The sequence below is a fragment of the Gobius niger genome (assembly GCF_951799975.1).
Source record: "Gobius niger genome assembly, chromosome: 8".
NCBI lineage: Eukaryota > Metazoa > Chordata > Actinopteri > Gobiiformes > Gobiidae > Gobius > Gobius niger.
The window spans coordinates 10,307,981-10,333,027 of record NC_136859.1 but is presented as its reverse complement, the minus strand read 5'-3'; the positions used below and the strand labels follow the sequence as shown (position 1 = coordinate 10,333,027).

General features: G+C 39.1%; 2 protein-coding genes across 2 annotated transcripts in view; both read right to left on the bottom strand.

Annotated features, from left to right (window-relative positions):
* Nucleotides 1-1,110: 1,110 nt before the first annotated feature.
* abhd16a (abhydrolase domain containing 16A, phospholipase) lies at nucleotides 1,111-21,386 on the bottom strand. The gene is made up of 20 exons (XM_079561342.1): nucleotides 21,263-21,386; nucleotides 19,864-19,920; nucleotides 18,608-18,674; nucleotides 17,797-17,883; nucleotides 16,241-16,326; nucleotides 16,052-16,125; nucleotides 15,611-15,718; nucleotides 15,268-15,382; nucleotides 15,091-15,192; nucleotides 14,936-14,999; nucleotides 13,936-13,985; nucleotides 13,735-13,858; nucleotides 13,558-13,662; nucleotides 11,261-11,324; nucleotides 11,121-11,177; nucleotides 8,869-8,931; nucleotides 6,169-6,245; nucleotides 6,002-6,100; nucleotides 5,869-5,915; nucleotides 1,111-1,895 (listed from the first exon to the last, which is right to left on the bottom strand). The coding sequence occupies exons 1-20, from the start codon at nucleotides 21,362-21,364 to the stop codon at nucleotides 1,812-1,814; spliced, it is 1,632 nt and encodes a 543-aa protein (XP_079417468.1). The 5' UTR covers nucleotides 21,365-21,386; the 3' UTR covers nucleotides 1,111-1,811.
* A 1,625-nt stretch (nucleotides 21,387-23,011) lies between these two features.
* g6fl (g6f-like) overlaps nucleotides 23,012-25,047 on the bottom strand; it is a 38,509-nt gene continuing 36,473 nt past the window's right edge. Inside the window, exons 11-12 of the mRNA XM_079561346.1 lie at nucleotides 23,751-23,797; nucleotides 23,012-23,175 (exon numbers count right to left, since the gene is read on the bottom strand). Of these exons, the coding sequence (XP_079417472.1) occupies nucleotides 23,154-23,175; nucleotides 23,751-23,797 (69 nt within the window). The 3' untranslated portion in view covers nucleotides 23,012-23,153. The remainder of the gene's footprint in view (nucleotides 23,176-23,750; nucleotides 23,798-25,047) is intronic.

Here is a 25,047-nt window from a genome sequence, read left to right as displayed (position 1 = left end):
ATACAGCATTGTTGAATAGGGATGCAACAAGTATCCACATATCACTGTATGGGAGCGGCGGCCATAATGTAAGGAGATTGTTAAAACATTTTCTGAAGCTTTTATTCAAACTCTTTCACTTCCTGTGTAGCACCAATAACATAAAACAAACATGCAAAGCAGTTTTTTCCAGTTGCAGCTCCCCCCCCCCCCCCCCTCTTCCAAAACCAGGGTTTCCACGGGGCATTAAAAGTCATTCGATTAATTATGCCAAAAGTAATTAAAGGAACAGGCCACCTGATTACCTGAACTTACACGAGTTGATGTGTACCTGTCGGGTCTTTATGAGTGCACTCAGTCATGCAAAAAGACCGAAGATGTTGTTAGCATTTAGCCTCTCCTCTCCTCTATGGACCCAAATGGGGGTGAAGTTAGAAGCGTCCAAGTATAGTTACACAAAATTAAACATGTTGATTTTCTAAGCGGATAAAAAGGGGAACTATATTGTAAGGCGTAATAACTTAGACGTCCGCGCAGTAAAGTCAAAGAGCTCCTAAGGTGTTATTACGCCTTACAATATCGTTTCCCTTTTTTATCCGCTTAGAAAATCTACATTTAATTTTGTGTAACTACTCATGTAACTGTATTTAAATGGGGAAAAGGTGGAAGAGCTTGGTCGCTTCTAACTTCACCCCCGTTTGGCCCCATAGATGAGAGGAGGAAAGGCTGAATGCAAACAACTGACTGAGCACACTCGTCTAAGCTCAGGTTAGAACATATCTCAATATGCAAAAAAGGTTGGCCTATTCCTTGAAAAAACATTACATCTGTATGTATGCAGTATACATTGTTGTGAGTTCTAACACAAATTCAGTTTTGGACACTCTTTTGCTCAAAGGTTGCCCATTGTATCCAGTTTGGTTTTGAAGATCAAAATATCCATTCAATTAAATTAGCCTACTCACTATATTATTACAAAATATAGCATTTAGGCAATACATTTGACTTGCCACCTGTAGAAACCCTGATAACACAGCATTACAATCAAAGGATCATGATCTTTGCAGTGCCTTTAACATGCTACAAATACAAATGTCCACCACAATGGACTGAATACTGTGATATTGTTGTTGCATCCCCATTGTTTAAACTATAATACATATAAAATACAGAAAAAAAAAGTTAATGATGGGTCGATGGGGGGGAGTGAGAAAGGGCTTGTTCATTTCCTCCAAATACGTCAGTGTTGAACTTTGAAAATGTACAGTACAATATTGTCAAAACTGACCTTATTTTACAGCTATGGGAAGAGGGTGGAGAGAGAGTCTTTAAAACCAGCATTGTCTTTCACAACTTTTACTTTCAGATCAACATCACAGCTAGTGCTACACTTTGAAAATAACCATGATAGAATAGCTAGAATATTCTGGAATTGTTTGGTTTCACATTAGATTATCAATAATTAAAGTAACCTTCATTTGAATAAGTCGTTTTCACTTAAACTCAAGTCAAAAAATTCTTATCTTTCCCAATTTGTGCTCAATAAATCCTAGCACTGTCAGCTTGGTATACGCCCACGCCATCAGGGAGGAGGCAAAACAATCCACTGATGGAAAAACAATCATTCAGTATGTTCAGGTAGGAAACTGACTCTATTTTAGTGGCCACATAATGATGCTGAACTTGCAGGAATTACCAAATTAGAGAATCTTCATTCAGGCCAGGCAGAATATTAAGTCGTGAAATAAGGATTAAAATAACCTCTTCCAGTTATTTCTTGCTCGTGCTGTTGATTTTCTGTCTCCTCTCTCTGGTCTGTCACCTTCCTCTGTTTACAGTCTCCAGGCAGAGTGGAACTCCGAGGCGGGCAGAGGAGTGCAGTGCGTCGCCTCGAAGTTATGCAGATACTTGTGCGCCTTAACGAGAAAACGAAAACAAAGTTAGGATTAGGAAAGAATAGATAATTGTTTAAAGGGGATTTATATCAATTTTCAATGTGCATTTCACAATTATAAGAAAGATGGCTAGAGCAATCCAATACGTGTGCCAACGTTTCACTCTCCCTCTGAACAGCCTTGAGGAAGCGGTCCGGATTAAAAGCCAGTACGAAGTGTTCAACAATGACTTGAAATCCTCCACAGAAGAGAGAGTTCCAGAGTTTTTCGGTTGGATTTTGGGCTAAAGTCTAAGAGCAACTGGTCAGAAGAGCTCAATGTTCTGCGGTTTGCAAATTGTGAAGAGGTTTAAAAAAAAACATTTTAACCTCTTAACCCCCACATGAACCGAGCACATTTTCTCCAGTTGGTGCTTTACCCAGATCTAAAAGCTTCTTGACAAAAAGTGTGAAAATAGTAATAAAAATGCAACAACAACATGACAAAAATGCAACAGAAAAGTGATGAAAAAGTGATGAAATCGTGGCAACAACGCAAGGAAATGTATCCAGTTTAGATGACTTTTGTAGATTTGGGTAAAGCTGAACTGAAGAAAATACATTTGGTTAAGGTGGGGGTTAAGAGGTTAAATTAAGTACCAGGATGGCTGCGAATTTATATTGTTTCAATAACTCAATGAGCAGTGTTGACTAGTTTAGACTCATTTATTCAATATCACTCAACACATGAATTGACTTATAAGAGTATATGTAAAAGTATATTTTCAGAAGTAGCCGTTTCATGATTTTCCTAAAAAAAAAAAAAAAGTGTCTTCTAAACAGAGAATCCACACATGTAAAATACTATTGTTGCACTGTCCGTTAAACTACCTTATTAACCTCTTAACCCTCGCCTTAACCAAGCACATTTTCTCCAGTTCAGTTTGACCCAAATCTAAAAGCTTCTCGACTGGAGCTTAGAGCCTTTAGACCAGAGTAACGCCTCATTTGAAAGCTAAGACCTACGAGCTTTCCTCAGGCTTTCGTGTTTTCTTTGTGGCTTTTTAAAAATTGTGTTATTGTTGTGTTTCCCGGCACATTTTTGCCACTTGGACTGGAGCCTTTGTGCCAGTGTAACACCTCATTTGAAAGCTAAGACCTACAAAACTGATAAGAACTTTTTTATCGCGTTGTTGCAGAGTTTTTGAAGCCTTTTTTTGTTGTGTTTTTGTCATTTTTTGTTGATTTTTTTTTAATAGCTTTTTTGATGTGTTTTCCTCACGCTTTTGTCACTTTTTTGTTGTGTTTTTGTCACTTTTTAAAAATTGTGTTACTGTTGCGTTTCCCGGCACATTTGTCACTTGGACTGTAGCCTTTGGGCCAGTGTAACGCCTCATTTGAAAGCTAAGACCTACAAAAACTGATCTAAACAGATCTTTTAACCCCGTGTTGTCGCTGTGGTGTCTTAACTTCATTCACTTTGTTATCCATGTCATTTTCACCAATTTTTCGTTGAGCTTTTACTGTTTTTTGCTGCACTTTCATTGCTTTTTTTGTAACTTTTTGTGGCTTTTCTTTGTTGCGTTTTCTTCTAGTTTTTAGAGTTTTTCGATTTAGGGGTTAACCTTATACACCATAATCTTAAATATCTAAAGTCCAATTGATTCTCGATTCGGTCAGTGCCTCCCGACAATCCCCTCCCCGAACACCGACCTCTTCAGGGTTCACAAAGCGGAGGCGGGAAAAAAGAACAAAGCCCGTTTCGGAAGGCATTACCGGGAGAGGGAAACGCATAGATTTAGCTGTAATTGATGGCACTCCACTTGTTTGGTGTTAAATGACTTCAATAAGAAGGAGCTTGGTGAAATATATTACCGCAGTCAACCCTGAGAGCGCAGGTGAGGGCGGTTACTATGGCAACCGGGAAAGTGTTCCTCTGTGATAATGATGCAGCCTAAGAATAGCGAAGGTGTTTTTTTTATTTTCCTCTCCCGAACCCCTCCTGGAGCGCGAGGAGGAAGTAAAAGGAAAAGTCTAAATTGTTAAAAAAGGAGCAGCATAATAACAAATAGAACTCATATGGATTATGTGGCTGGGTTGTGACGTAGTGCGATTGATCAGATTAGAGTGCACTTATTTAAACCTATTCAGGAAAAAACAAGTGTGCGAAAAACAGGCGACTTGGCCTAAAACTAAATTAAAAGTTGTTTATGAGATTAAAACTATGACTATAATACTCAGATATTTTCAGACTAAAACATGACTAAATAAAAATGAAAAGTAGAGACTAAAATCACCCAATGACAGTTTGAAAGAGCTTCATAACACTTACTTTGACTGCCAAAGGAACAGCTCTGAGGACCTTGATTAAATATGATTATACTCTATGACAAATGCACAGTTGACTAAATTAATCTTAGATTTAGTCGCAATTTTAGTCGACTAAAATTGAAGAGAATCATTTTGACTAAATCTTGACCAAAATGAAAAGACTTAGCCTACGAGATATGCTTTCAAAATTAAAGGGATATTTCAGGATTTTTGACATAAGGCCTCATTTCCTACTTATCCAGAGTGATTTCTGAAGTTTTTGTGTGTGTTTTAATTCATGTAGTCCTTATATTTGAAGAGTTTAGTGGTGCTAGGCTAGTGCTAGGCTAGTACATGTTTATGGTAACTAGAAGCCTGCATTAAAAACAGTCTGACCCAAGCACAGTGCACCTGAGGCAAATCACTTATAACACCAGACTACCGATATAAATGTCTGTGTTGACTGAATATTTTGTTTTAAATATAACCATTTTGCATTTAAAAGAACTTATATTTGAGCAGCATCAGCTTCCTGGTTGTAAGCTACGCAGTGGCGGAGTGATCTGCTAGGTTACCGGATCTACAGTAGTTTGTTTACCTGCGGCCGGCATTACTACACGTGGAATTCACAAAGGAGCTTTCTGCAAATCAGATATGGCAACGTTTGGAGGACGACCCCATGATTTTGAAGAGGTTTGTAATGCAGGCTACTAGTTACCATAGACATGCACTAGCCTAGCACTAGCCGAGCACCACTAAACTCTTCAAATATAAGTACTGCATGAATTTAAAATATATATATATCTCCAGAAATCGACAACACTCTGGATGACTAGGAAATGAGGCCACATGTTAAAAATCCTGAAATATCCCTTTAACACTGATGGTATTATAACCTAAACTAATTCGGTACAAAGACAATCAGAAGAAAACATCGCATCTTCTCCAGTGGCTGTCTTTAAGTAGCCTGGCGAGACCAGAATCAGTATTTTTTTTATACAGAGGGGTATCAGTCTGGGACCCACGCCCCCTTATTGGCGGCATCAGAAAACTCAAACGAGCTCATGGAATCAGATTTGTTTATTTGCGGCCATGTGTTGTTTGCGAAAAGTCAACAAATTATCTACGAATGGCGCACGGTTGGTGGTTAATGACCAAAAATGCAGTGACAGTATAGGTGAGTTTCATAATTCATAATCCAGTGCAAATATTAACGCAGAACTGATATTGCCTGCCCTTTGCTGATTGGTTTACTCCTCTTCCTGTTTGTTTGCATATGTCTCATCTCTCTTTATTGAAACAGCTCCACAGTGAAGGGGAGCAAGACCAGGGGGAGTGGGAGGGGCTTACAAGAGATTGCGAGAAAACCAGGAAGCGAAACTTTTTTTTCCAGCTGTTTTTCGATCAATATTGTATGTTAGCACCAACAGTGGGTTTTTTTTTGCGTTTGAGATTATTACCAAATACCTGCAACAATCATAATACCCCCTCTTTAATGATCGAAATGCCATCTTCCAATCCAATACATACAAGAATCAAACCATTCTACATATACTGACAGATTTTGTTTCTGCAGAAGACGTTGCACTGTGTAAATAACAAATAATTAGTCTTTGTGATGCAAATTGAAACCATTCAGGTTGTGATTTCCGTTCAGTTGCAATAACCGCTCGCCCTATTGTGCTTTGAACAATCTTTATTCTTACCAGGTAAAGAGCGAGCTGTCGTCTGCCCTCGGGAGTCATATCCTCTCCTGGAAACATAAACAACAGGCTTTATACTCTGTAGGATTCCAGTACGTTGCGGTTTACTGTTGCGGTCGATGTTAATGGGGCTTACCAACACTCCAAGGGAATAAAACATCTCTGTCTGCCTCGTAGGACTGTAGCACAGACAGGCACCAGTCGTCGTCCACTTCATAGCTACTATACACGGACACTGCAGACGAGGACATGTCACTCAGCACCACGTTCTCCAAAGACACAGCCTGATTACAGTTCACTTACTTTCTTCGATGTAATTATAGGATCCCAGCCAGTGCCTTACAACTGGGAGGCTTTCGTCTGTCATTATTTTAGGATATCTGGACATTCAGAATAAAATAAAACAAATGACACATCAAAAATTGTTAGATTGATATTTTTAAAAACAGTCTTGTGGAGTAAAAAATGTCACTTATTGTCCATTTGTTCTTTTCATCTGTATAGTATAGTTTTGTTGTTTTAATGTTATTTACGATAACATAGGAGGCGAAAGATCTGCATTACACACAACATTTGCTAAACCACTTTACTGTGCAGCTGCTTTTAGACCATGGGGTACAATTTAAAGTGATAGTCTAAGTTTAAATGTTTCACAAAATTAATAGATTAATATTACTAGTAACATAGTTAATATTAAAGTGCATATGACATTATATTTGAGATTTTGCAAAAAAATTCACCCAGCTTTCTTTATTTTGATATTTTTGTGATGCTTTTAATCTCACTTCCTCATTGGACACTGACAGGAGGTGACATAGATAGAGGCAAACCATTTTAAACTGTTGTCATGCCAACCATGTTATGTCTATACGTTTGTTAAGAGGTGACGTCACAGCTCTACTTCCGGGTCCGCAGATGTGCAAGAAACTACAAAAAACTCTTTAATACCACAATCAATATTTCTGAAACTCAACAGAGAGTTACTGAACATACTTATTTATCAGGCCCATTAGCCAAAAATGCTGTACCTACTGCTATAAAAGTAATATTTACCAAAATCGCTACATCCGGGTTAGCGGAGATAAATGCTAACGGCGCAGCAGCTACGCTAACCCCGGAAGTAGTGACTTTAGCCAAAAATGCCGTACCTACTGCTAAAAAAGTTATATTTACTAATGAGTCTGAGAAATAAGAAGGTTCAGTAACTCTCCGTATTGATGGTGGTTTTTAAACAGCTGTGGAACTTTACCTCTATCTATGTCACTTCCTGTCAGCAGCTTAAAGTTTAACATAAAATAACTTTTCTGCCCAACATTTCTTCTTTAAAATTGCTGCTTCACTATAATAAAATGATCATTATTACTTATCCATCTAAATAAGTAATATTTTCAAAAGCATTAAAACCTGTCAGATGCACTTTAAGTCCCTCCCTCTGTGAATCTTAGCAACTAATCCCCAGTGCCATCAATTTAACAAACCAGACGAGCTTTCCTGTGAACCGGCCTGTCAGGTCCAATCAGGAGCGGAGGGTCGATTGACTTGATTGTTTACTTTTGCAATCTGTGTCTTTCTCTTTTCTCATTTTGCTTTAAAGCGAAGTGCTCAGCTGGTGGAGGTTAACCCAAAGTGGGTTGTAGGACCATTTTTTGTGGGTTTATCACCAAAATGACTGCTGAGGAATTGTTTTAATCATCTGTACTGTACTGGGTTGAATCGCTCTTGTAGTAAAATGTAACACTGGTTTGACACACAGTTCAATTAATATTCTGGCCACTCTTTAGAGAAGGGGTCAGGACAACCATAACTAATTTAATATTCTTATCGTGCACTCCTCCAATGTCGGTTTTTGAGGGTAAAGGATGCAAGGAAAATTCCGGAGGATGTGCGAAAGATTCACAATGATATGCTTAATTGGAGAGTTCTGGTAACTGTTTTGTTCTTCAAATCCATCTCTCCAGTCTCAAAGTGTCTCAACAAAAAAACTGCATTACACTATGGAAGATTGTTTGTGTCATCAGAATGTGAATTTTAAACGTCTGTGAATTTTCAGAATTTTTTTTTTTTTTAACACTGAAATAACAATCCAGCCACTGAATATTCAACATACAATTCAAAATGAAAAATTCACATCGAAAATATACACATATATATATTGTTTTTAAATATTTAAAATTCAACAGTATAAATTCAGAGTGAAAAATTAGCTGTAGAAAAAAATTCAAATGGAAAAATTCACCCTTAAAATATTCAATGTTCAAAAAAATCAAGCCCTTAAATTCAACAGTAGAAATTCAGAGAGAGAAATTTGCAGCGAAAAATTCACAAGGAACATCCTGGACACCAAGGCCTGAGCAATCGATCAAGAGTGAGTCGAGCCAAATTCTGGTTCGTCAGCAAACGGTGTAAGGGACCAATCAAAATTCTTAGATTTGACTTTCTACTCCTGTTTCCTCATCTGTAAGTCCCGCCCACTAAAGAATAGGAAACATCCAGCTGCTCATGCCTTGAGGTCCAGGATGTTCTGTGTGAATTTTTTTCTACTGCAAATTTGACACTCTGAATTTAGACTGCTGAATTGGATAATACAGTGAATATTAAACAGGTGAATTTTTCATTTTCAATTTAAAACCCTTCAAAAATGAGCAGTGAAAATTCAGTGACTGAAAAAAAAATCAAACATGTTATTTCAATGCTAAAAAGATTAAAAGCATGCATTTCTCAGACATCTACCCACCTATTTCTATACACTAAAATAGTTTCACAAATGGAAATGCTCGCTGTTCTGAGCTTTTAGGTCTCATCAGCATAAGCAAACTTGTTATTGTGATCTGTAAAGTGGAAACGGATCTCTCAGGTCTCAGATTTATGACAAAAATGGCCTCCTTTCCTCTTTTCCCAACCCCTTGTGATGTGATGTTTAAATGTTGGTCCTGATCTACAGAATAGAATCAATTGAGAGGAAATGCTGCAATCATGTGTTTATACTTTGTAAAAAATACTCACCTGAACTGCAAAAGTTTGAGCAGCAGGTCATTGCCTCTGTTGGACATTATATCCTCCGGACCACTACAACAGAAAGACACCAAAGTGTATTTACTGTTCATGACTGACAAGTGAACGAATGTCATTTATGAAACTAATCCACGACAGTGACTTTTGCCATTCGAACAGTGCTCTTTGGCAGCACGAAGTGAGAAATTCCTGCCATGACAACCATTAATTAGAGAGCATTGTATTGTCAGAGCACCGAGAGGCAGCGCTGTGAAAAGGTGCAGGTGTGACATTTTAATCAGTTGCCGAGGTGCATACAAATATTTCGGTCCACCTCCAAATTGGTGGGAAGACATCGTTCCGAAAAAACATTTACCAACACGAAGCTATAAAGAAGAGAACTATGTGGCCGAGAGGTCCAACATTACTCCTGACAAAAATTAGGTGATAATTTGAGTGTAAAATAGCAAGTTTGTGGTTGGTCCCATGTGTTTATTATACAGTAAATAATATGCACTGATTATGTTGGAAATTAGCAATTACAGGGTACATGATAACGTTGATTTGTATAGACCTTTTGAGGCACTCGACAAGAAGGCTTTCTTTACTTGGTAGATGATGAATAGCAGATGTATGTACTGGAGCTTTAAAACTCCAGAACCTACATTTTTCAGTAAATATATTTTATCCCCACAAAATACATAAGAAAATCACAAGATCCAAGGACATATGGGTAATTTAGGGTGCCTGAGCATTAATATTTATTTATTTTTTTAAATTTGAAATAACATCACTAAGAATTAGACAGTGACAATAAATATGAGTGCTATGGCTGTGGAAGACTTTGCCTAGAGCTCCACCTGTAGGCAGCTGTGAAAAAAGTAGCTTTCAATTTCCCTTAAAGGTCCTATATCATGCAAAATCGACTTTTTGGAGCTTTTAGCCATGTTTTTATGCTATTTCCTTATCAAAAACACCCCCAGAGTGGTTTGTGGCTTCATTCACGCAGCTCTCCACAATCCTCCTGAATCCTGCTCTCTGAGCAGCTGCTCCTCCCTCTCCTGGTGAACGACTGAGTTTTCAGTTGTGTCGTCACAGCGGAACGGAAGTGCTCGACGTCTGTAATGTAATGTCTTAATTCTATGCTTACGGCCTGATTTTAATTTGTAAAACAGCGTTTTCATTATTTCTGTCGTAAGAGAGAAACAAAGAGTAAAAAAAGTAAAAAAAAAAAAAAAAAAAAAAAAGGATGTGCCCGAGGTGCTTCCAGGTCAGCTGAGGCCAAAACAAACACATCTGAACAGATCAGTCATGTTTGCGCTGCAGCTGAAGATGGAGCTTGTTACCTACTCTGGACACCTGTTTTTTATTCTTACCTAACGATAATGTCACGGACGGAGAAAAAGAAGCGCGTTTGGCTACGAGGACGAGGAGTTTATATTCAACCTTTTTCAAGGAGAGGCCACTCAGCTGTTTTTTTTCTCCGGGATTCAGCGACTATCACCAAAATATTGTTTTTCTGTGACTGTCACTGATGGATGTTTGGTGAACCCTCGCCAGAATCAAAGTGGATTAACTTTTATAACCAACGCGAGTCCCATAATGTAAACAGCGATGGACCAGAGGGTGAGTCAGTCCAAACGCGGGTTAGCATATTAGCTTGTGTGTTAGCATATTAGCATGTGTGTTAGCCATTTATGAAGCTGTGTTGCAGATGTCAACTCCGTATAACTGCATCGTGAAGTGACTTCACTTATTGCTGTTTATTTATATTACGGTAAAGTTGTATGAGCGGAGAGAGGGGGCGGAGTTAACTGAATCGAAGCGTTTTGTCTTCCGGGTTTGAAAAATACCTCCAGAAAACACTTATATTTATCACAAAAATGAGTGCTCCATAACGGTAGAGGTACAATATATCATATAAATGCCTATACTTAACTTTGGAATGGCTAAAATAGCATGATATAGCCCCTTTAAGTTTACAGTGTGGGGAAGCCGCTGATATCTTGTATCATGCAGAACGAACTAAAAACTTCTCTCACCTGTAATTAAAGGTTTAGCTGTACGCCTGTTAATTACATTTTCAAGTATTTTGTAATTTTTTTTACTTCATTTACTTAATTATTGGAAATGAGCACAGGATACGGACCTGAGAAACACTACCATCCCATCAATAAAACAAAAACTAGTCATGTGTACCCTAAAAATAGATTTTTTTCCAAATTGATCATGTTAATGCATTTTAGGTAAAAAGAACGACTTACGTTGTTGTAATGATCTCATCTCGGGTTCTCCTGATCAGTAAAACAGGTCCTTGGTATCTACAAATACACACAAAAGCAGCAGATGAACAAATCTAGCCCAAATGGTAATGTGCTTCTTGTGTTAGACCATAAGCACTCACTTGAGGAGCTGCTCTACGTTATTGAGATTCACGTATGTTCTTACTGTGTACTGCACCAGAGGCCCTAAGAGGAAAAAGCATGGACATGAAAAATGTACAACTCAAGTGGATTCAGAAGTACTTTTGTAAGATTTTAGTATCTGATTTCCACATAACACCAAAGTATTTTTTTCCCCCTCAAAAATCTCCACTTAGGCTGACACAGAGGTTGTACTTTTCTATACTGTTAGAAACTAATGGAATAGAGCTTGTGTAACCTGCTTAAATTTTCCTGCCACTTTTGATAACAATCAAGCTATGTAGATATTATAATGTAAAATACTGGATGTATTGTGCACATAAAAGCATTTGTACAATAGTGTGTTATATGTCTGATCTGCTCGCTAATGGAGTTGTTCCGCGGCTCTTTGCACTCATTTCTTTTTATGGACGATGTTTACGTGTTCCCACTAACATGGCGGATTTCCATGGTAACGGTTAAATTCAATCTAAGAAGAATGATCTGCATTTGTTGTAGGGTCTAAATACTAAAATCACATGTTTCATAATTTACAAACTGACCAAAAAGAAAGTCATCACCTGGATTATATTAACTGTTCTGATCTGTGGTCACAGCAGTTGGTCAGGTCTAGGTTCAGCAACACTAAGGGCCTGATCTTGTGCATCAAAACAGAGACGATAGCGTGACATTTTGCGCTCAGTAGGAGCGCACTTTGTGATCTTGCCACTTCAGACTTAACGCATTTAAGTGGGTGGAGACACACATTTTCCTCCAACCAGATCGACTCTGCGTCCAGAAGAGTGGTTGTGTGGGGTGAACATGTGCTTTTGTTTTGCTTCACGTTCACGCCAAGCGCGGGCCGATCCGCGCCACAGCGGACGCTGTGGCTCTTTTTCTCTCGAGACGTGAACATCGTTTAGCTCACAATGGGGTAAATACAGTTTTTAGTTTGACCTGTGAGAGCCTAAGGCTTAAGAAAGAACGCAAGACAGCGCAATGTAAACGAGGAAGCGAATGTCAGCCGTGTTTCCATCAGTGCAGTCACCTCCTCTTGTGACGCCCCCTCACAGGTGGCGGAGGCGAATGGCACATATATGGCGCCGCCACTCGGAAAATAATTCGCCAAGAGCCTGCGCCGCCCCGTGCACCGCCACAAGATCTGGCCCTAAGAGCCCAAAGAATGAGATCAGCTGACGACCTGGGGCGACAGTGGCGGAGATAGTAAAGCAGGTCGTCTTGTAATCGGAGAATCAGAGGTTCGAATACCGCAGGTTCACACTGTCATTGTGTCCTTGGACAAGACACTTCATCCAGGTGGAGAGGGAGCAGGAGGCAAAGTTCTCGATTTACTGATCGATCTATGTTCCCACCCTCACCAATTGTCATGAGATCTGAGTAATGACCGCAAGATCACGGATACAAGCGGCCGAAATGAGTTTCCTTCGCAGGGTGGCTCGGTGCACCCTTCGAGATCGGGTGAGGAGCTCAGTTACCAGGGAGGAGCACAGAGTAGAGTCGCTGCTCCTTCACGTCAAAAGGAGCCAGCTGAGGTGACTCGGGCATCAGTTCCGGATGCCTCCAGGTCACCTCCCAAGGGAGGGCATGTCCTATTGGGCGGAGGCTGCGGGATCCTCCCAGAACAGCTGGAGGAGGTGTGCGTGGATCGGGAAGTCATGGCATCTCTGCTGAGACTGTTGCCTCCGCGACCCGGTCCCGGAAGAAAATGGAGGGGTGGATGGATGGACCTTAACCTCCTGAGTGACCAGGTTTTCCACCAATAGATTTATTCTTCCCTGATGACTTGTGCATATTCCAAGATGACAGAACCAGGATTCATTGGGCTGACATTGTGAAAGAGTGGTTCAGGGAGCATGAGACATCTTTTTCACACATGGATTGGCCAAAGAGATCTTAATCCCATTGAAAATCTTTGAGATATGCTGGAGAAGGCTTTGCGCAGTGGTCACACTTTCCCATCATCAATACAAGATCTTGCCAAATGGATACAACACTGGATCTTTTGGCATTGCAGAAGCTTATTGAAACAATGCCACAGTGAATGTGTGCTGCTGTAATTAAAGGTAAAGGCGCTCCAATGAAACGTTAGCGTGTGCGAACTTTCTCTTTGTGGCGACTTTTTTTTTGGTCTGTACTTTACTTTGAAAACACTTTTTCATTTCTGCTTTGCTGCATTATTGTAAGGCAACCTGTGTGCATTTTTACTGACAGAAAAGAAACATAACATGATAGAAATGATTTAAACATTTTGAATCCACTGTAAATTCACACAACTCACTCCAGCTGTCAGGCATAACCTTCAGGGCCAAGGGCAGCACGTCGTCAAAGGAGGCGTCGAGCACCACCGACTGAATCTCGGGGTAGGACATGGCTGCCCACGTGGCTGGCATACAACACACACATTTTCAGTATTATTTATCATAACTGGACATTTGAACATCCCCGTTTCCTTTACCTGTGAATCCGCCGATGGACCACGCGTATATGACGATGTCGCTGATCTTGAACCCCAGCTTGTGTATTGCAAACTGTATAACTACATCAATGGCGTTGGCCTCGTTCTGTGGCATAGGTACTCCCTGAAGAGAAGTGTAAGATGACAGCATAAGCTACTGTTTCAGTGGAAGACGAAACTCTGTTTTATCAAAGGGCTTACTGTGCTCCCTCCAAAGCCTGGGTGGTTCCATCCCAACACCGAGTAGCCACCTATTTTAAACCAGATCAAGAGTTAAAAGGCAGAAAACAAACAAGGAGCATTTTAGGATCAGATTTGATATAAAAAAGCTTATTTACACTAAAATAAAATAAAACTATATTGATTTAAACAACTGGCCTGGACAATACAATAATTTGTAATAATATGTGTGTGCTTTATTTTATGCTTATTTATTCATAACTTTGCCTACTTTTCAGCTTTTTGCAACATGGATTTAAACAGGAAGTCAATTTAACACCATTTTGAAGCCTCGAAAAACGTTTTTTAATGCCCCAAATGCAAAATCTCTAATCAATTATAAACACACATTTGCAATAAATGTCTGTTACAGTCAGATTTCAATGACATTGCTTTTAATGACATTCAAGGACGTAATTTTAACAATTCCGTCAATGACTTTGAATGCTTTTCAATGCTCTGCAGAAACCCTGTGCTATTCTGCACAACATAAGCATTGTCAGTTAAGTCCATAATGTGGATAAAAAGAGATTTAAGAAGCAGGTGCTTGGCACTTCTTTTACAAACAACAGGTGCATTGGAGAGGTCGTGTGTAATGCTCGTTAAACACTGAAGAAAAATGATTTTTGCTGGAGGAAGGCCAAGTTCCTGAAACATTGCACTTGTAAATAATGAAGCTCAGATTTTGCAAGATAGACTGAGTGCAGGATTTTTTCTTCGATTAAGTGTGATTTAAATGGCACAACAAGAATAAACAAGCTGCTTTATTTTATTATTATTTTGTGCACCCATATCATTGGGCTGTCTGATACGACAATTTATAGTACGTGAGCATAAAAGCTTTATGTCAGACTTTTTAATTGCTAGTTCTGGGCCAAACTCATACATAACTTGGAACACCGGTTAACTCCCCTATCTTATATCTATGGTATACCCTTAAGGAAAAGGCAAAATGTCCGTGAAAAAAATATCTCTCTCTTACTTTCCAGTGGAGTGTTCATGCAACCAACTTCATAAAACCCAGCGTTGCCTTCACAGCAGATGACCTGTGGACATTAGAAAGACAAACTCTCCATAAAAGCTGCAGCTACATAAAGCCTTATCAATAGAGACAAACTGATCACTGCAGACATTTACCAGAGTCTGTCCGTTCTCCTCCCCGTCTCGCCTTCGATCCACAAACATAGTGTCGATTTCATTACCGTCGCAGGCAATCAGTTTGTTCCTTTGCCCATCGTACTGTTAAGAAAAGAAATTGTGCATCAGCATTTTAAAAGCAAAAACAATGGTGGCATTACACGGATGGAGAATCACCTCTTCTATTAACTTGGCTTGGCCTTGCTGGAGCATAGGCCTCATCGCTTTCTGTAGTAAACCCACAGACCCGGGGTAAAGCATCCTCCTCCCAAAAGAGTGGACGATTAAAAAGCTGAAACAGAAGGCACCAGTGTATAATGCCACCAGGACACGAAGGATAGTTTGATATTTCCGTGCACAAATGGCAAAAAAAAATAAAAAATCACACAGAAAAGGTCAAAGCTGCACACATAATGAATAAATTACAGTTCAGTGATTGTTAGAACAGATCTCTCAATATTGCGCAGTAATCGTGAGTATTTTTTTGGCGATACTTCTTGTTTCGGAGTACGTGGCTTACCTGATAATGTGGCATGGCAGAGTGCGTACAGAGTTGAGAATGCCATCAGCTGTTCCCCTGTGTCTGGGCTCTGGCTTCAGCAGCGAAACGCCAGCCTTCGAGAGTTTTCTGTCAAGCAAACGTAAACAAATTTTATTGCTTTGAAACAGCGTATACCCATAACAGGGGAAAAGAAATTAGAACCGTTTATTGAGTTTTTCCAGTAATCACTGTTAATGTAATAAACTCCGATCCCTCTCAGGCTGAAAACTTTAAGAATATGAAAGAAAACTTATGAAACTAGGCTTAAAACTTTGTATGTACCACATGGAAAGGTATATAGGTGTATAAAAGCATAAAGCTGTACACTTATTACACTAATACACTTTGTTCTGCTTCCTTGTTTTTTTTGAATAAGCAATGGCAACTTTTTGTTACTGAGGTGTAAATATAGACACTTACGGATTGTTAACCTCGGTCCAACTAAAGTCTGCAGGCCAGGATGAGAAGTCAAAGTCATAGCACCTCAGTTTCTTCTGCAAAACACAAAGGATAGTACATGACAATACCAAAATAAACTAGCATACAAGAGTTGAACTTACTGCTCTGTGGACAGCTGATGGTAATACTGAATTAAACTAACAACCTCACCTTGTTTGCCGGTGTGTGACTTCTCTTTGTTTCTTCAAGAATAGACATAAACTGCAGATATTCAGAGTTCTTCCATCTCTCCCAGCCTTGGGACCGGAGGGAAACAGAAAAAGCAATATGCGGACAGATAAATTCAAGTGACACAGAGAAATTAAACACAGAAATATTCAGCTTGTTTCAGAGCCTCAAGGGTGTGTTTAGTATTCACACTGTGTTTGCGGTGGACCTTGTGCCGCTAAATCAATGTTAATGACACTGTCTGAGCTGTGTACATGCTGCCTGCTGTGATACGCAGAGATGAATGACTTCCGTTCATCATTGCAGAGACAGCGTTTTAAATATAATAGTTTTAATCTGGCTTTTTAAAAATGTTTTTGGTTGCTTAGCATGAGGGCTGGGTAATGGTTAATTTTTTTTTTCTGATACCAGTACTTTTCTGACACTTTTCTGATACTGATACTTGAACAAAACATTTTTTTCTACCTAATATTTGTCATCTAGAACAATAAAACAGAATTCCATAAAAGACTATGGGCCCACACAGACAATTGTGTAACCTTTTTCTGTCCATCAGGGGTGCAATGTTTAAGCTAAGATTTTGCTACTAGACCTGACGTGTTAGTGGGCAGGACTGTCTCCTATGGCCAATGGCGATGTTATGTGGAACAACCTTTTTCCTCCAACCAGATTCTCATGACTGGCGATGGGAAGGGAGAGGAGCGGTGGAGGACTAGGGGTGAACACGTGCTTTTGTTTGTTTTCACGTTTCGGCTGAGTGCTAACAAACACAGTGGAATAAATAAAGTTTTGAGTTTTCCCCGATAGAGCTTATAAAAGCCCGTAATGCTAAAGGAAGAAAACGAGGCAGTGTGATATAAATCAGGAAAAGAATGCGAGGCTGCGCAATAGGTTAATCCTCCAGCTAGGTACTCCTGACCATGGCCATAGCTCAAAATCTGGAGATTAATTTCTTAGATACTGCAGTGGGTTGCCACTGTGCAGCTCAAGGAATAAGTCTCCAATTTCCCACAGGTAGGACAGCACAATATATTGCCAAATGATTTTTATTATTACTATATTATGTGACACAACAGCCATAAGACAAGAAGCTGCAGTATAACTAATGTGACTTGTCTCGCTCATCTTATGTCTAAATTACGACTAAATTGGGTTAAAACATTGATTAAATTATCTATAATTAAAAGGAAAACAGTTCACAATTTCAGATGATGCCACCTGATGAAGCCAAAGTATCACAATTTTGAGAACTGGTTAAGTAAAGAATATTGCAATAATATTGTTATCATAGTATGTAAGAGGGTTCGCTTTTCCCCCATTCCTATCCATAAATTACACCTTAGTCTTAGCCTGGGGAAACCAGCAGGTGGGAGCAAGTGTTTGTAGCTCTTGAGGAGAAGCTTATCGTGCATGAATACCCAGACACGCATGAATGAAACATCACACATCTCCAGGTATGTTTTTCATTAAGAAACATTATAGCACAGTTAAAACATCCTTTTAGCAGAATATGACCAGTAAAATGTACGTATCGTTACCTCTGAGACAGGCCACTCCCAGCAGGCACACCAGCACAGTTCCAACATATTGACTGACCGGGACCAACTTACTGCTGCAGATGTAGCCTGAAACACAAAAACAACAGCTACATTGATATTTGCTCCTCCACCATTTCTGTCGGGCACAAGCCTCATTAACCAGCACCAATACTGAGATGCACGGTCTCAATACCACCCTACAACCACGTGCACCGATCAATATCAGACGCTCAATTATACACTAAGGAGTCGCGTATTACCACAAGTAATTATTTTCTATTGATGCGGCCTTATTGGATGACGCACTTGATTAACTTCATATTAATTTCACGTCTTGGATGATCCTCAGGCTGCTGGCAATAGAATGGTATAAAATCTGTCCATTTCTGATTTTCTGTTTTCCTGAGATTATTTTTTCAGATTCGCCAACACTAAACTTACGTCCTTCAAACTTTTTAGGATATGACACAGAAGACAAATTGAAACACAAACGGTCGGTACAATTATAAATACAATTTTGCGTCTGTGCTATGTGTTTAATTAAAGAGTATCTTTCTAAGTCAAACACATTAGTCACGGGGCTAATGATAATCTGTGAATGTAAAAATTTAGATAGTTTATTCATTAAGTAAGACCTCTTTCACATTAACTTTCCAATGAAATATTGATTGTCCTATTCAATACATGACTGACAATGACCTTGCAAGATTAAATACACTAATATATATTCAAGAGACAAGTGCATCAAGCATTGAGCTGTTAAGACAATTGTTATTAAATATTAATCCTTCACCACAAACAGCAGTCCTACCTTTGCGGTACAAATAGCAAAGCAGGAGAGGAGAGCTGTAGTATGACAGAGACCACAGAGCTGACGCCTACAGGCACAAAAAAACATGACAAAGCTGTAATGAGCATTTTGTTTTTGCAAACAACATGGTTTTGGAAAATCAAAAGGACAAAAGTGACATTTTTGAGTAAAATTGAGTAATAGAGTGAAATATTATGAACTCATCAAACACTCCCAAAATATTACAAAAGTATTCTTCTAGATATTGATAAAATATGGACCAATCTCTTAAGATAACTCACAAATGGTTGGCTCAAAATTGTTTGAAAAGTTTGTGACCTTATAAACAAAATGTTTCAAGTGACCTGTTAAAGCCACTATAAGCTATTCTCTAGGATTTCTTTTCATCAGTAGGTGTCAAGTCATAAACCCTGCTCTGTATCTCCCTCCCCTCACCTGTCATCCCTCTCTCACCCATGCCCTTCACTCTGCTCCACACGGTGCCCTGAAGATTCATTCAAGGGGAAATGGAAATCTCATTAATCTTGCATGCAAGACACATTCATCAGCAGAATAACTGAGAAATGCAACGTAAATATTTGGATACTTATATTTATTGGCTAAACTACAACTTCCAAACTAGTCTTTGTTTCTTAGCATTTAGAAAAAAACAGACTTTTAGAACTACATTTATAGTGTCGATGTAACACAGATAAATAGGATTATTAAACAGATGATTTCATGACAATTTCAACTATATCAGAACAGGTCAGTCAGATGGTTTATCAAATCACATTTTTTTGTAAACTCCTTTGTTAATGTTTATCCCTGGCTGTGTTAGCGCGCTCATTTTCCCTGCACATTTGTACATTTACATGGTGCTGGGGAGTACAGTGAGTCAAGTACAATGTTAGTGCGCTGTTTCGAAGTTGGCACATGGGTTCTGGGGAGGTTAATGGACTTGTAGTGGCTTTAAGATTTTCCGGGAAAAACAAAACTATTCAGAACACCCATGAAGATAACTTTGACATGAGGTGCTTCTTTGCTTGTATGAAGCCTTCTGTGACATAGCCAAGATGCAGCAGTGTTTGGAGAGTTGAATGAAACAAAATCTAACTTTGACCAAAAAATTGTTGCAATGTTTGTCAAGAAAACTTTTGCTCTCAGGGCAAAATGATGTGGCAAAAATACACCTTATAGTATGGACCTTTTTGCCACAAAGTTATCATGATGTCACAAACAGTATTTTAATTCTCAGACCCTGATAATGTACTCACCCAGCCAAGGATGCTGTCTGCGTGTTTCTCCAAACCACTAGGTTGGTAGTTCCATCCCTGGTAAGACATTGAAAAAAAACTCAGTTCCATGTCACAACAATTCAGATCAGCATTTCCTTTCTATTCATTGATGAAACAACTTGATTTGACATATGCATCAATTATATGCATCACAATGTCAGAAAAGACGTAGTGTGTTGCAGGGGATAACCGGAAAATAAATAGTTGGGAAAACCAATAGCAATTTTTATGTATCAGTAGAAATTCAGTGTGTTTGATACTGTACTTAAAGCCACAGATCATAACATTTCACTCAGTGAATAGAATACCTCAGCAACAATTTCATTGGGGTTTGTTTGGGGAAAATAGGCTGCCTCTTTCGACTTGGCTTGGAGTGTGACATCACCAGCTCCAAGGAAATGTAGAGAGTTCAGGATCATGATGTCATATCGCAAAGAATCATGGGATTAGCAGCAATTATTATACTAATGGAGGTTTTAAAAGATAAAATACTGGAGTTATTATTCACATTAAAACACTTGGACACCACATTGTGTAAACTCAGTGGTTCTCAATCGTTTGGAGCCATGACCCCCATTCTAACAGTTAAAGGGGTTTGTGACCCCCCGCCCTAGTCACGCCATGAGAAATAGGCACATTAGTCTACATAATTCTTAAAAAACAAAGAAAAAAACAAATGGCTAAAGTAAAATTCATCAAGTTACGTACAAATAATGGCACAATGGTAAAATAACACACACGTGCTACCCCCTTGGGGTCCCGACCTCCAGGTTGAGAACCACTGTGTTAGATGAATGTGCTATTAATGACTCAGCAGCTTTTTCACTTTTTATACTGTTTTTAGCTAATGTTAGTATGGAAAATGTATGCTAACAGCTGCTAACGTGGCGGATCTCCATGGCAACAGTGGATTTTCCCGAATTGTATAACCTGCAATACTCCGCAGTGTGGTTTTAAAGCTTTAATACTTCTGTACCTGCATGACCCAACATTTTAGAGTTTTTAGGCAGTCAATCAACCTTGATGCCCACAAAACACTCCTACGAATCGAGATTATGTGAACGCATTATGCTCTTGCCTCCTCGTTAGCATTAGCAGGCGAAATAAAAAGTCACACGTATGTTTTTCAAGATTAATTCAAGCAGTAGAGGGTAAAAACGATCTTGGATAACCATTACGACCAACGAGCAAGATCTGCCCATTCAAAGCAGGTTTGTATCTCGGTTATTGACATCAATGACAACCATCTGTCAATGAAAACAGTGCACACTTCCGGGGCCCGCTAAGGTGGCTCTCCTGATCATAACAGGTGTAAATCGGGAAAATTACAGCAATCTGCTCGTCCTAAACGCAGGCAAAGCACAGAAAATGGTCGTACCCTTCTCCCCGCTCTGCCTTCGGGTCGGGACTGGTCCGGTGAGCGGTGAATTCGCTGCAAATGAGGCCCGAGCAAACACCGGAGCCACATCCAGCCAGCCATTCTTCCGATGCTACCACTACGGGAGCCCGAAGAGATCCAAAGGCTTTTGCGCGAAAGGTTTTTAGGCAAGGCAAAACAAGGCAGGACTAAATATAGAGCATTTCAGTAGAGCAACTCAGTTGTTTACAATAGATATCAAGATGTGGAAATACATTTATATTCACAAAAGAGAAAGACATGTGTTAAAATTTGTTGTTATTTGTTGAAAGTCTTGCACCCACACATTTCTCATAAACTCTCTTTTTGTGTATTCAGATGGATTTTGATCCTCCACAATGTGAGGTCATTAAAATGTGTCTTTCATGTAAATATGTACCTATAATAAAAACAAAGAGTACCAACAATGCTTTTTGACTAATTATGGAATGTAATCAATGAAAATCAGTGACAATATTGCATATTTTATGGATTTATTGGGCTACTCATACACTTTCTATATCCAGTGTTGTGGAGTAACTAAGTACATGTATTTAGAATACTCATTTTACGTAACTGTATTCTGGTACAGTTATACTTTCGTATGTGAGTATTTAGAAAACAGATACTTTCCTAAAATCAAAGAAATACATCTCAGTACTCAATCATTAGATTTTAGCTCCATATTGCTCAACATAATCAAGAAATAACTTTTAATGATGACCTGTTTTTCCTCCTAAAATGAAATAAAGATTTAAAACACCTTATGCCACAGTTCATACACATGTGCGTGCATTGGCCAAGAGAGTTTTTGAGTTCCAAATTATTGGTAAATACGTTTATATCAGGCGTTCCAACAGGTGTAGATTATATTTTTGTAATTATACACCGTATTTACACATAAATATAATGCAAATCATCGTGAAAGTAGGTAAGATACGTCTTTATTGATCTCACGATGGAGAAATTCACTTGTTACTACATTTCAGTTCTCAGAAACAGGGTGTGCAGGATAGGCAGGAAATGTGCAAACAGTTAGATAGCAAATAGAGGTATCTTATATACAATGAAAAAAGTATTCTAAAGTATTCTAAGGATTCAGAATACAATACTCTGATTGGACAAAGTAACGGAATACATTGCAAAATACATGTTTTTTCATGTGTGTTCAAGTGTTGGGGAGAATGATTGTATTCAGTATTCTGTAACTAAATACAATCACAATGTATTCTCCCCAACACTGTCCATATCATCATCTTGTCGGCCCTTCAGGGTTTGACTTAAAAAGCCAACAAGTCAGAGATTTCTATTTTGGGTGTAAAACCTAACTTTCTTCCTGAGCAGTTATGCTTCATAACTCAGGTGGTAGCAGGACATCTTAAAAGCATGAGGTTTGACTCCCGGCTCTCACAGGTGCACAGTGCACACAGTCCTGTCACTTTAACCACTATACCTCCAGAGTCTGTGTACGTATGGATGAGAATGTGAATGGGTGAGTGGTTTCTTGATGGAAAGCACTTTGAGCGCAGGTGAAAAAGTGCTGTATAAATTGAGACCTTTTAAATTATGTTAAACCTACTCTATGCCACGTGTGTGTGTGTTGTTTATAGAAGAATCTACATCAATCTATCTAATTTGTCTTTTATTTTATTACATAATAAACAGTGAGCCATGTGAGCATGTCAAACCTGTTGTATAGAAGGCTATATCAAACACAAAACAAATGCAGTGCAGTGATTTCTCTCTAATTTATCTCCAATCTTTATCTCCAAGCAATTTTAAGTATTTTTCTTTTGGTTAATGTTTGTTTTTGGCTGCAGCGGCATCTTGAATGCATGTGACAGCTGGTGGCGGATCAGAAGTGGGTAGGTGATCAGCTCCGACACTGCTCATATCTGAAACACAGAGCATAAAGACAAAAATGTTCAGTCCCACAGTCGCTTTATATTCCTTTCTTCTTATACCAAAACGCACAGACATCCCACGCAACAACAACACACGGTGCAAAAGTGCAACGCCTGTCAGTATGGAGCATTATATGCACAAGTGATGTTGGAGCCACAATGTGTGCAGGGCAGCACAAAAACAACAGGGCAAAACCTCTTATATTCTTTGTAGTGGTTCACGAGGCCATTGGCAAAGATTAATCCTTTGTTTCGGATCATTTTGACTAGTTCAGGTTTAACCCTGATCTAAATGAGTTCTGGTTTAGCCCTATAGTTCCCGGTTTAGTTCTTGTCTAATCCTGGTTTTGTTCTGTGATGGCCCCGTGTTAGTCCTGATTTGGCTCTGTTTTAGACCAGGCTTAGTCCTCGCCTCCACAGCATACAAACAATACTGAGAGCCGCACTGCTGAGACAATATTGCGTACGAGCATGAGTGCGTGGAGCGAAATGCGAGATTTGGAGAGCCTCTTGAGTGACAGTGCACATCACAGAAATAAACAGGTGATGCAATGCGTTCTGCTTACCGCTCCAATTCCTTGTAGACGTCGTCTTCTTCCCTTGGCTTCAAATCCTGGCATTAATAAAAAGAAAAAAGAGGGAAAAAAGGAGGGAAGGCTTTGCAAACACAAAGATCTATGGTTTATGGTTTAAGTCCAGATTTATGTTGCTCCAGTGTGTAATGAGATTGATTTGTTAATACTGCTAATGTAAGGGGGGGCAGCTGATAGGCAATGGGTTTAGCAGATTGGGGATTGACGGATCGGGGAGGAAGATATATTTCCCGACAGCTTGCAATTGGAAAGGAGGGGAGTCAGAGTCTGCATGACCCAATATGCTACAACTTATATGAGTGTGCCTGCAAACTATTTTGTATTAGTGCTATCACTGTGCAGGAATTTGTTTGATTATTGGGCATAGGTTTTCTAAACACTGACACTGGAGGTGTTTACCTGTGGCTACCTCAAGACATGAGAAAGATCAGATTCTATTTTTATGTGTAGTCTCTCATAGGAAAATTCGACATCGACATTTGACCCATCCTTCAACCATAGCCTCAGGCAACCTGGCAGGAGGATAAGTGGGCGACAGCGGTGCAGCGTCCAGGGACCCGTCAACCGAGGTGGTCAGTGAGTAAATTTAGTACTGTACAGTTTTTTCAGGACCAAGAGGAGGACAGTTTCACCTCATGTCTCAGTTGATTAAAAGCTCTACCTGATTTTTCCTTTCTTTTTTTCTTAGTAGTGGAATGGAAGACCTGAAGAGAATTATAAAGCCATTTTGTCATTCGTGAACTGACGGGCTGGTGTTTGTTGTTGTTATAAGCTGTGAAACACACTTAAGGCGAGACACTGCAGGGGAAAAGGGAAACGTTTTAAATTTAGAGCTATTGGTTTGAAACTTTTATTACAGGCATAAATATGAGGAAAACATGCAAGTTTTCTGTTTTCATATAAAAAGAAGCCCTTTATGACTAAAAATGCCTATATTTTTGGCAACGAAATCTGATTATGGAGTTATGGTTTTATTTTGTCGACATATTAGTTAGATATTAGACTAAAAATAAATAAATAAAATAATCTGTTAGTGAAAAAATCTGTAAAAATAAAAATAAATCTCCTTGTTTTTTGAAATTCAAAAATCAATAAATCCAGCTAGAAATTAGATATTTATAACATTTTAAATATTCAAAATTCCTTCAAAATATAGTTCAGTCCAAGGCTGGAAAGTCTGTTGTCTGGTGTCTGGTGTCATTTGCGTGGAGATATTGTCGCACCAATGATGAAAATGAATTTGAGGAAATGACCCTTGAAATTACAATTT